This window comes from Gracilinanus agilis, chromosome 2, assembly GCF_016433145.1.
Source record: "Gracilinanus agilis isolate LMUSP501 chromosome 2, AgileGrace, whole genome shotgun sequence".
Taxonomy (NCBI): Eukaryota; Metazoa; Chordata; class Mammalia; order Didelphimorphia; family Didelphidae; genus Gracilinanus; species Gracilinanus agilis.
In genome coordinates this window covers 306,256,365-306,269,550 of record NC_058131.1, presented here as the reverse complement: position 1 = coordinate 306,269,550, position 13,186 = coordinate 306,256,365, and the positions used below count along the sequence as shown (strand labels likewise).

The window sequence follows — 13,186 nt, the reverse complement described above, 5'->3', positions numbered from 1 at the left end:
GCTTGGGTATAATTTTTATGTTAAGTTTTGGTTTTTACCAAGGATTTTATTAATGTTGAGAATTCATGCTATAGAAACTCTCATTTATGCAAATTGGCAATTCATCCCTAAAGTTATTTGGGGACACTGAGGGGCTAGGTGGCTTGCCCACATATAACTACTATTTGTCAGAGAAAGTACTTCTTGACTCTAAAGCCAGCCTTCTTACCTACATGCCATGCTACCTTCCCAATTATTTTCAATAATGATTTAAAATTATTTTCAGGTTTTCTTTAACCAAACTTGAACATGTAGCTATACCCACAGTCATACTTGTTTCACACATTATTCTCAGGAAATTATTAAGATTCTTATGCAAATTTCAGAGCTCCATCCCACTCCCACTTCTGGCATGAATGAATTTACTTTCTATCTAAAGACATAAGTAGTACTTTCTACATTTCCTACTAAAGATTAAATTTTAGTATCCTTAAGCTGTACTCAACTTTCCTTAAGCTCAGATGCAGTTAACAAAAGAAGCAACTTTTGGCACTAACTAGGAACCAATTTACCTATATTGTGGTATCTGTATCCTGACACAAAGCTTGATGTCCCATAGTCTAGAAAAGGCCTGACAATACTTCCCTATCACAAATGACTCAATTCATACCAAACACTTTGCTGTCTTTTAATCTATGGCCAAACGACATATTTTAATACAAAAAAACACAACACTGCATTCTAAGGTACGAGAAGTTGTGTTATGGGAATAAAATATTGTCACAAAAAGTGCCAAATAAATTAAAATAATTATCACATAGAGAAAACAAAATTCATCTTGTTCATTCAACAGATATTGTTGAGGGCCTACTATGTGTAAGGTACTTTATCTTAAAAACCTAAAAACTGATATAAAGAACCCTAACAGGGGCCAGGCTGTTCTATATTCCATAAGATCTTACCTTATAGCCCCTAGTAAAACGTTGCACACCCCATGGGCACTCAATTAAATATTAATATAGCTGAGTTGAATTATTCATTTGGTTTCCACTACAGCAGCTTCATCTTTATCATCCACTTCCAATTAGGAGACCTGTGTGTGGCCAGGGTTGGTCTGTTTTAAAGATTAGAGTACATGAAAAGTTCTTTTTTCAAACATTTTAGTTGTACTAACCAAACTATCTTGCTTCTAAGTATCAAGAAATCAAGTTTTTAACAATAAAACTTTTAAAGAAGGCTCTTTATATGTATACTTTAAAAGATTTTTCCAAGAGAGACATGCAAGCACAGGATAGCAAAATCACGGCTTTAGATAAACTTATTTGAAAAACCCATTTCTAAATAATACTTGCTCTCTTAAAGTCAGACTCAAAAAATCTCTAAAGACACAGAGACCTATCTTCTTAGCCAGTATTTCTTCTTCTTCATTTAAATGTTTTTTTTAATGCCCATAATATAAAATTCAAATTCAATTCACTTACATCTATACATTCATGTAAACAAATGGAACACATTCCTGAAAATATGTCCATAAAGAAAAATGTCTGCATACTGAATTCTATTTGCTCACTGACTCCCATAATGACATTACAAACGTTTTCTTCTGGAGGAAAAAAATTCACCTCAAAGACAAAATAAAATCAACACTTTAGAATTCCATAAACTTCTACAGAATTGATTTAAAGGAAATCAATTTGATGACAACAGTATGTTACAAAACAAGAAATAGTAAAACACTTATTTTGTCAACTGATATCAAAAATGTTTTAAGATGAAGAATAATACTTCAAAACTGCAAAATCATCTTGTTGTTTCAGGCTTTTATCAACAGGAAAAATAGTTTAAGGAAATAAAAGTTTTGCCCACTGGTATCCTCCAAATGTCACTCTTTCCCCCCCACAGCTCACTGCAACCTTCCAAAGTACAAAGAAAACTTCCAATTATCCTTTAACCATTCTTTCTCTGGTCTTTCCAAATTCAATTTATAAAACGAGAAAAGGATATTTTCTGATCTGAAAATCCTTTTGACAAGTATTAAAGTAACTCCCATAACTATGTTTTCAAAAAGTTAGTATCCAAAGACAAAACCAGTAACAGCTTCTTTTCAGCTTCACCTTGGTGAAGTCCAAAAAAATTCATTCTAAAGGAACATACAAAATCCATTTTTTTTTCTCGAAATTTCATGTTTTCTGAATTTCTCCCCTACTTTAAAAGTTGTCACTCCAAAATTCCACAAGGAATACTTGTATTTATATAACAAAATATTTTCTGTCAAATATTTTGAGAATCAATGCAAAAGAATTGAGAAAGTTAACTTAAATCATTAATAGCATCAAGTATATACTATTAGTATAAAGACAGAGCCCTACATGAGATATAAATTCCATTTCCTAGAAAAAAGACCCTAATGGAAACACTAATATACACTGTAAATTCTCAAACATTGCTCAAATTCTCTCTCTGGTTCTTTGGACTTCAACTAAAATTAACATGCAGATGTATTTTTAATTCAAAGGGATTTTTTTGCTCATGAATGCCAAATACTCAAAGAATACCTTTTTACAACATAGAGGTGACTATAATATAGCTGAAGACAATATTTTCTTCAAAGTAATTAAAAATTACTGCAACAATACATTTAAAACATGTTGACCCAAACAGTTTCTTAAACAAACTGATATGTGTTCTAAAAATTATTTTAAACAAGATTTCAACGAATAAGCCAGCACTTTGGGCAGCTTTATTCAAAGTTACAATTCTCATTTTTTGCACAATTACACATGCTAGATACAAAAAATATTATATTAATCTAGCAGATTAGGGAAAAGTATTTAAAATTTTGCTCTCTCAAATACACAAACTTCAGCAGCCATGAACTTGTCCAAGTTATTTACTGCTAGTAAAAGAGCTTTTTAAAAATTATTCCAGTTCTCCCAAACATTACATTACATTTTTTTTTTTTAGTTCAAGCAAATGAGTCGTGTGTGCCAAAGTTGAGCCCTGGGCTAAAGATAAAAGAAGACCTACGTTCAAGTACTGGTCTCCTACCACTTATTAGATGTGCTAATCATTTACCTCTCTGGGCTCAGTTTCTTAGTCTATATAATATGAGGATAACAATATCTGCATGCATCTTATCAAAACAATATATTATATGGTTGCTGTAGAAAGTGATATAAAAAGCATCAATAAAATTCTTTAAAATGTGTTTTGTAACTCTGAAAAAAGCACTCTATAAATGTAATCTATTGCCTAAACAAATGCTCATGTTACTCTAGATAATATTCACAAGAAAGAAAAATGTGTCAGTTTAAATCCACAGAGGAAATGATCTGCTTTTGTTCCTAGAATTCTACTACAAAATTGGTTTTGCAGCCAACGTGGTACCACTACCCAGCTATGTACAGGTGAAGAAACTAACTCTTCAGGGGATTAATATACCTATAATAGTAGCTTTAATATCACCTAGCCTTATTTCATTTATGCAAAAGAAAACTAATGTAGATTTCCAGAGAAAGATTGTTTGAAAAAAATGTTTTTAAAAACTCTGCATATTGGAAGAGCTAGACTCTCAAAACCAGAGTTCTATTTTCATGGCCACATGTGGCAAGAACATTAGTCCAAAAATTTCATAAACCTAAATTTTTTTAATGGATTTTTCAGATAATGGCTACTTTAGATAAAACAACAGGACTATAAGCAAAGTCAGCTCATTCAATGAAATAGTAATCAAATTAGGTTATTAATAATTTTGGAGAGAAAAATGATTGAAATATATGACATAACAAATGCCTAAGTAAAAATAGAAGGACCTCAAACCACCCAGTAAACATAAGAGCATTATTTCAGTTTGAACAGTCCTCTTCACACAGGTTTTAAAGATTTTAAAGTTCATGTAAACTAAAAATTTTAGAACTGAGATCATATATAGGCAGTAAGTAGGATGATAAGTCTATGAAAATAATATTTAACACATATTAAAACAACCTAATTGAAATTAGTACCAACAAATGTAATTTAAAAAAGAATACAATTTATTAAATATTTAGAGGAAAATCACAATTTCTTCCAAATCAAAAAGCTTATGTTTAAAATTTCCAATTTTTGTCTAAATTTGGAGCATAGAAAACAAATCTTCACTGCTAGCTATAATACTATGTACCAAAATGAGAATATGAAAGCAAATTCAATCACCTGTAAGTTTTAAACTGCACATAATACTTCTAATTTGTACAAATGAATAACCATTACTGCCAAACCAGATATTTCATCTACAACTGCCAAAGTTTTATAATATTCTATTTTAGCAGTCCAACTCAGCTGCTGCAATTCTTGACTAATAGAGCAAGGAAGGAACTTTTTCAGTAATGAATAATTTGTAAATTTGATGATTTCTGGGCCAAAATATATTTTATATATGCATATATATAGATATCTTTATCTATGTTTAAACATACACACACATAATTTATGAAATACCCACTAAAAGGAATACATACGTTTTTTCCTATGTTCTACTAAACCTACAGCCTGCTTTGCTGAGCATTTGCAAAACCAGTTGTCCCCAAGTAAAACTGTGACTTCATTGGTACTAACAAGTTGTCCTGGCATGAAGGCAAGAGGACCAAAAGGTACCTGTAGTCCAAAAGAAAAAAAAATTGAAAATACATGTCATAAAGTCAATATTATCTGTGCCAAATAACTTTTAATACCTTAAAAGTAATTTAAATAAGTATATTAAATTCTGCTCCCCCCAAAAAAACCCACAACTGCACATTCGTTTTTAAATTTAAGCTTAGTACTTTAATCTGAAAACCTATTTTGGTTTTTGAATTAATGTAAAATGGGTCTAGTAGAGGGAGAAATCCAGCACCAAATTTCCTGTCTTTGGGCTCTGAGTTTAGTTAATGAATCTTGGTTAAAGAAATTCAAACTGTCATTTTTCATAAGCTTATAAAACATAGGATCATAAATGTACACATTTTTGGTTTACTCAACAATTCTGAAGAAAGCAAATTTGTAATGAAATATAAATTGATGAAGCATCATTCTGGAGTTTAGCTTTATAAAGAACAAAGTAAAAATTAATTCTAATAAAACAATGCTTTTATAAAACACAAATTTAAAAATAAATGGCTTTAACAAGTTTATATATGGGAGAATTATATATACAAGATTAGTATAGATAACATGGATAAAGTTTACAAGAGGAATACACTTAGACTAAAAGATTCAAGTTCAGGGACTAAGAATAGATGACTATGTCAATATGAAGATCATTAAGAAAAAAATTAGCAGCACCTTTTTATATAAAAATCAATATCCCAGAGCTTAATTCCGTGAATTACAAAACATTATGTCCTGTTCTTGCTTGGGTAACAGGAAGTGACTAAATGCCGTATTTCTATCTATAACTGTAGTTTTCTACACAATAGATCTGCATACCCAAAATGTCAAATTTTGTTAGCATTTATGCCATCAGTTCTTGTGTATCATTAATATGAAAATTTATGACAGATCTAAAAGACAAGAACTAAAGTAAATGCTTAGCTATGGTTATAATTATTGTATTATTAAGTATACTTTCATAAAGTTGAATAATATACCTTGATGCTATCACAATATTCTCAGTTAATAAAATGGTTAAGCACATCTCTTTAAATGAAGTACCCAATACATACCATAATATCATAAGAGAGTTTATCAGGCAATGTGCTGAGTCTTTCTTGAAGAGCCTCATAGTCATGCTCTACCTTCTTCCTGTTGACAAACAGAGATTAATCCATTCTTAGCACCAAATACTAAATAAACGTACACCAAAAAAAAAAAAAAAAAAAAAAAAAAAAAAAAAAAAAAAAAAAAACCAGTTGAATCAGAAGACAGACTACCATTTGGCTAGATAAACTAATTTTAAAACCTACACTTAGCAACTAAATAGATTAAATCATTTTTGTTTTAAAATCATTTTATTAACAAATCTGTTTAGCAATAGCTCTGACCTACCATGTATTATAATGGAAACTGAAATTTTTGAAGACAGACTCTAAACAAAACATTAACATCACAAAACCGAACACAATTCTTTCTAAAAATGTTTCTTCTCATGCTTAAATAATGTTTAAAAAGAAGGGATGCAATGAAGAAATGGTAATCAAAGAAACAATAAAAGGAGGGTTATCATGAGGAGATGCAAACAGGGAATGAAGAAAGAAAAGATGGCTAAAATGAAAATATTCAGACTCTTCTAAGAAATTACAGAGGAAAAAAATAACACATGAGTTTAGCAATATTATGTCAGTAAAGATGCAGAAGATCTCATATCTTTTTGGACACTGCCACTGTAAAAATTCATTTTTTCTTAACTATGAGTTTTGTTTTTCTTTTTATTCCAGTGGATGTAAAGGATGAAAGGGAAAGGATATTTAAATTTTAAAAGAAAAGAACATTTTTTTAAATTTTGAGCACAGGGCAACCAATATTCTGGGAGTTTAAAAAGTATTGAAATAGCATTTAAATTCACTATTTTATCTAGTTTCCCCCAGTGTTAATTATGTTCAGCTCCTCATTCCAAAACAGTTTAAGCAAAAATGCTCTTTTTTTCACCATCTCTGGGGTAGTGACAATGTTTCAAAAGGATTCTCTTCTAGGATTGTAATCAATGAACACAGAAAAAGTAAATGAGGAGACAGCTAGGTGGCTCAGTGGATAAAGAGTCTGGATATGGGAAGTCCTGGGTTCAAATTTGACTTAAGCTGTGTGATCTTGGACAAGTCACTTAAACAACTACCTAGCCCTTACTGCTCCTTTCTGCCTTGCAACAGATACTTAATTTTAAGACAAAAGGTAAAGGTTTAAGAAAAAAAAAGTAAATGAGAGTCAAAATATAGTTAAGCAGAGATGGTACTGTTGATAGAAATATGAACAAAACAATTTTGTAAAAAAAGATGTCAAACATACAGAGGGGGGTGGAAAAAATATTAGGTCACTAATGAAAGATCTCTGATAACAGAGTTAAATAAAAATTATTACTGTAATTAACCTACTTTTGAGTCAACAGTAAAATATCTAATAAAAAAACAACCTATAGTTGTCTACCTATGATCTATTTTAGGTATTTTCTCATTCACCTTCAAAACATCAGAGACAGTGTAGCACATTGGATTTGGAATCAGCGAAACCTGGGTTCAAATTCCCACTTCATCTACTTACCATGTAATCCCCTCACTACTTCCCATTTCTTCCTCATCTGTAAAATGAGGTTAGACTCAAAGGCCTCTAAACCTCTTCTAGCTCTAGGCCTATGATCTAGTTTTAATTGTCAGGTATCGATAACTTCAAATCACAGATGAGATTCTACAAAGCGGAGGGGCAACTTTAAATTAAAAGATCAACAAAGGCCTTACAACTAGTGAGTATGAAAACAAAACTAGAAACCATTTCTTATCTAATCTGACATTTTTTCTAGTACATTTACTCTTATATTATTATTACCTTTATGATTTGTTCAAATCTCTTTCAAAAATCTTCCTTACAAACATTTATTTCAAAAGCAGCACATAAGATATCTCTGGGGGATATTTCATATAAAAAATATTGATTTTTCTACGTAGTGCCTAGAAACGTCACTTTTTAAATTCTCAGAGGAAAAAGCATTACTCAAGAACTATTCCTTCCTTACTAAGACATTCTTAATACCTATATGAAATTTACTAAATCTACTATGTAATACTTTTTAAAATTTTTTGGTTTTTTGTTATTTATATACACATTTTATACAAGCCAAACATCTTGATGAAATGTTGTTGTGTTTAGAAAGCAGTATTAGAATTAGCATACTGTATATGGAAAAATAAGTTTCTCACTAAAAGAAAAAATCTTCTCTACATATTCAAATTTATGATGAGATTGATATCAGCAAAGAGAAAAAAAATCTGCTTCGAATCAGTCTGAGTTCTCTAAGTCATCAAAACTAAACTCACCAATCATTAATAAAAATTTATTAAATGTTTACTATGTGCCAGGCACTGTGCTTCTAACAATTCTGTTCTAAGAAATAATATGTGTACATACAGGAAAGTAGTTAGAATGTGAAGTTCAGTTATTTCTGAGATTTTATTTCTCATATGCTCTCAACAATGGTATTTTTGAACCAGAATAAAACTAAATAAAAGCCACTTCAAAGGAAAAAGCATATGAAGCAGGATGTTTTAAAATGCTGTCACTGAAGAAAGTAGGCCAGTGGGAGTCAAGCAGTGTTCTTGATTGGGAAAAATTACAACTTGAAGAACTCTTCTAAAGGCTGAATTAGTCAGTGAGCCTGAATGTCCAGTGTATAATACTTGGCAAGATAGTGATCTCTAAACAGTTACCCTAAATAATTTAGTTAGGAGAGCACAGCTCCTGCAATACAAGATCAAAAAGTTACACTGAGTATATACATACACTAACATACAGAAGGGTTCTTTCTATTTCCCTAAAAGGTTTCAATATTGTTCTCATTTTATTACTTAATGCTTTGAAAGAAAAAAAGAAACTTTTGTGCTTCATTCAATTTTGCAACTGAAAAATTATTTTGATCAAAAACTAAAGAGAAAAGATGGGGCTTATAGGCACAGTAACAACTAAAATATCTCCAAAGACTACTTGTCTCTAATGTGCAAAACGTCAGTGTTGTATTACCCTCCCATCACCCAAAAAAGGGTTAACTCCCTCTCCACTCCACTGTCTTTCACTTATCTTTTAAAAATAAAAATTTACAATGGGGATAGAGAAAACACAATTTAGGCAAGTATGAAATATCTGACACAGAATTTGTCTGATAATATAGTCCCGTTAATTTATAGTTGCTTTTTCACATTATCATCCAGGTTGGTAAAGGTAAAAAAAAATTCTGATAAGTGAAACAATATAAATAAAGCTTTAAATCTCTCATTAAGAACTTTAACGAAGGTACAAACACACAGAATACATTCTTCCTAGAAGTAAAGGCATGAAACATTAATAATAAGGGATCAATCTAGGGGACTTGTGTTTCTTTCTTTCGAGTCCTGCCAATCACATAGGTTTATGAGTCCTCAATTTCTTTTTGCCAAAAATAAAGAGGGGGGTTGCTGGTAGGGAGGATAAGGGTGAAATTTAACCCTATAGATCAGCACTAATCCCCTAAGAAATGTTTCACTTTTAAGGTAGCGTGAAAACCATAAAAAACAAGAGTGTCGCAATGTCTCTGATCATCTTCATGAATGCAATTGACAAGAAGAATAACTGTTGAGAGAAAGGACAAAGTTCTACATCACTTGCTTAGGATAAAAGTAACACAAGGACTTCTGGGACCAGCTTAAGACACCAAAAAAAAAAAAGAGAGAGAGAGAGAAAGAGATTTAATCACTGGTTAAAAGCAATAAGATTTGATGAATTTTTTTTTTTTAATTGGAAGGTCTTGTAAGCAAGGAAAGTTGACTGATGCCAATTCCAACAAAAATCTCCAGTCAACTTTTGTTATTTTCTAACATCTTTACCATAAAAATATTTTTCCTAGACAGAAATAAAATGCAATTTATTTCAAAATCTTATTCAATTATTAAAATTTGCAGGGGATTTTTTGTTGTTAAAATTCCTCCTAAATGAGGTGTTTTAATTTGTCCAGGTATATGTAGAGTTTTAATTTGGACTATTTTAAAGTTTAAAGAGACCATGGACTTGAGTGATAATTTTTCAAGATGATGAGTTTCATTTAAGGAAAGCTTTCATAAAACTATAAACCACTAACTACTGAAGGAGAGGCAATTTTATGAGGCATTTCTAGATTTGGACAGGAAAAAAAAATCACTCTTGTCAAAAGAAGTCTGAGCTTACAACTTTCAATTCAACTATGCAAATAGTTACTGTACACTCACTGTATGTATGTCCAGCACAGAATATATACTGCAAAAGTGCCTTGCAGACAAAACATTCTTTGAAGACACAAGGCAAGATTTTTACATCCCTGTAAGTTTGTGTATATAGTTGAGATTTACCTTTCTTTAAAAACATCCTAAAAAAGTTGCAAGCATATGAACAATGTTACAGGGATGGAGAAGGAGACATGAGGAAAAATTTAAAGCTGAATTTTCCAGAAGGAACAGTATGGTTGAATTAAGCAATGAGAACAGCTTGAGCAATTAGATCTTTCATGTCTCTGTTTTACCGTCTGAAATCATTAATAAGGAAAAACTAATCATTTTTAAAATATCAGTCACTACATTTTGTTAATAAATCAATGACATACTAAAGTACAATGTAGATGCATGAAACTCACTATCAAAGGCTAGCAAAATATAAGACCCAACACTCTTCCTAATAACTCTTGAGAAACAGGTTTGGTCAAAAGAAGTCCATGAACATACATGTGCTTATTTTTATTTTTCATATGTGAAAATCTGATGCTTCTTATTGGAAATGCACAAACTAGTCCAAGTATCTCATCTGGTAATTTTCTTTCTTTCTTTCTTTCTTTCTTTCTTTCTTTCTTTCTTTCTTTCTTTCTTTCTTTCTCTCTCTCTCTCTCTCTCTCTCTCTCTCTCTCTCTNTTCCTTGGTGGAAGAGTGGTAAGGGTAGGCAATGGGGGTCAAGTGACTTGCCCAGGGTCACACAGCTGGGAAGTGTCTGAGGCCAGATTTGAACCCAGGACCTCCCGTCTCTAGGCCTGGCTCTCAATCCACTGAGCTACCCAGCTGCCCCCTGTCTATAAACTTTTAAGGTTTGCAAAGTGTTTCCCCTCGACTCTATAAGGTATGATATTATATCATATCATATTATCTTCATTTTACAGAGGCTCTGAAAGATAAAGTGACTCACCTACTGTCACATGGCCTTGTTTAATGTGGAATTCAAGCCCTGACTCAAACTCCAGCACTCCTATTTATGCTGTTAACAGTTAGACATCTTCATCTAATAAAATAAACACTGAGTTACAGTAACAGGGACTGACTTTCAGTTCCAGCCCTACCACAAACTATATATAACCAGCTAGTTGTAAGATCTTGGAAAACCACCTCTCTGTGTCTCCACTCTTATCTTTAAAATCAGGGAAACAGTACCTGCACTACCTGATGATGAGACTGAAAACAAGGGATAAGAAGGAAAAACTAGTAAAAAATTAAAAGTTAAAAATTATATGAACATAAGTCTGTTAGGCAAGTCTAGCAATACTAGTAAATTTAGTAACCATTCTCATATCCTCCAAAACAGACCAGGAACTTAAGAGGATGAAGGGTATTTACCAGTCTACTACTGGTAAAACATACACAAATATTCATGGGGCGGCTAGGTGGCACCACAGTACACAGAGTACGGGGGCCAAAAGATTTAACTTTCAAATCTGACCTCAGACACTTACTATAGAGTATTACTCTGGGCAAGTCACTTTACTTCTTTGTCTCAGTTTCTTCATCATCAAAATGGAGATAATAATAATCACACGTACCTCTCAGGATTGCTGTGAGTATCATACAATAACTGTAAAGTACTCAACATAGTACCTGATACATAGTAGGTGCTCTATAGTTACCTCAATTCTCCATAAAAAGAGAGAAGCAGTACCACAGGCTTACAAGCATACAAGATTTTCTCAGGAGATGCATCCTTCTAATTTTGATTTTGCTTCTGATCTAGGCTTAGTTTGCATTTATAGAACACACAGACTAGTTGGATGGTAAAGGAAGGCAGTTTAGGAGTGTGACAAGGAAGAAAACTTCATTGAGTACAGTTCAAAAGTTAATTACATTCACAATTTGGAATTGCCTATCAACCTTTATGTTCCCTACCAAGTGACATATAATATTTGAAAATGTCTCTGATGGCTAAAAAGTAATGATTTAAATAGTGACAAATATCTATTATTTAAGTATTGGAAATAGTCAAATAACACTTAACCAAGTCTGGTGAATAAGGTAGATAATCAGTCTAATACATTTTTAAGTGAAAGAGTATTTCACCAAAAAAAAAAAAAAAAATGTGTGCTAGAATACTATCATGATAAAAAAGCTAATCATTGAACCAAAGAGTTCTCCTTTTGTATCAAACAGAATCTCTCAAATTCTTAAGAACTTCTATATAATGAGACTGATTAACTATTTCTCCTTGGTGGGTTGAAATTTACATGAACAAACTAATGTCAAAGGAAACAAAAAAGTAAGTTTCTTCATTTTTGTTTTTCACATACAAACTTTCTTGAATTTTGGAAATTTTGGAATTTTTCAGTGAAAGCCTTGAAGCTGTGTTTACAGATGATCTTAAACACAAAATTTTTCATAACTATTAAATTCAGAGTTTTTCTGAAAAATATCTTATCCAATTTCTCTTGAAAGATTAAAATACACTGAATTTAATCTCAAAACGAGTTGACATATATACAGTGCTTTGTAAACTTTAAAGTACTATTGTACATGTTATCTACTACTATCGGCAACTTCATTTTATCATTTTTTCATCTATTTCACATTGGTAAAACTGTTGTAGCAACTTTATTTAAGTATTTCATCATCCAAATTTAATATATGAATGCCATATTTTGATTGGTTTTATAAGTCATTGAGTGGTTGCCTCATGATGAACATCTTCCCCATTAGTTCATTTCCCCCAAAAACTCTTACTATATCACTACTACAGATTTGTTTTAACTACACCAAATTTGATACTTTGCCATACTAAAAAAGAGAAGATTCATTTTTATACTGATACCTATACAATAAAGCTAATGTTCAACTAGCTAACCTAGTTCTTTCAATGTTGAAATTTTGCAACATGTCCCCCTGAACAGTTCTGAATCCAAAAGGCCACAGCAAAATTAGTATCATTATTTAGTAGTCAGATCACATACACAAATGAGGTCAGTTTCATATCTTTACTTCTCTAACCTTAAATAAATCCTTACAGTTCCCTCAAAAGATTAATGGAAATACTTTGGCAATGTTATTCAGACTCAACCTTGATATCTATATACGGCATGGATGAATTAACTGATAAGTGAAATTCACAGAAATTCCAGAAGTCTTAGCTTCCTATTTCTTTCCATCTTCTGGTAGCAAAGGCAATGAATGATAACACTATTATAAAGTTTGTGAGAGGAGAGAAGCAAAGGTGTGCATAATTAAGCCCTGGAGTAAATGAGAGTTGACCACATGGTTAACTTCTTGCTAAGAAGAGATGCAATTTTTGAATGAGAAGG

At 31.6% G+C, this 13,186-nt stretch overlaps 1 protein-coding gene across 1 annotated transcript in view; it reads right to left on the bottom strand.

The window, feature by feature from the left end:
• Window positions 1-13,186, bottom strand: part of URI1 (URI1 prefoldin like chaperone) — an 84,540-nt gene that overhangs the window by 17,443 nt on the left and 53,911 nt on the right. Inside the window, exons 3-4 of the mRNA XM_044664178.1 lie at window positions 5,661-5,739; window positions 4,479-4,614 (exon numbers count right to left, since the gene is read on the bottom strand). Coding sequence (XP_044520113.1) covers window positions 4,479-4,614; window positions 5,661-5,739 — 215 coding nt within the window. The remainder of the gene's footprint in view (window positions 1-4,478; window positions 4,615-5,660; window positions 5,740-13,186) is intronic.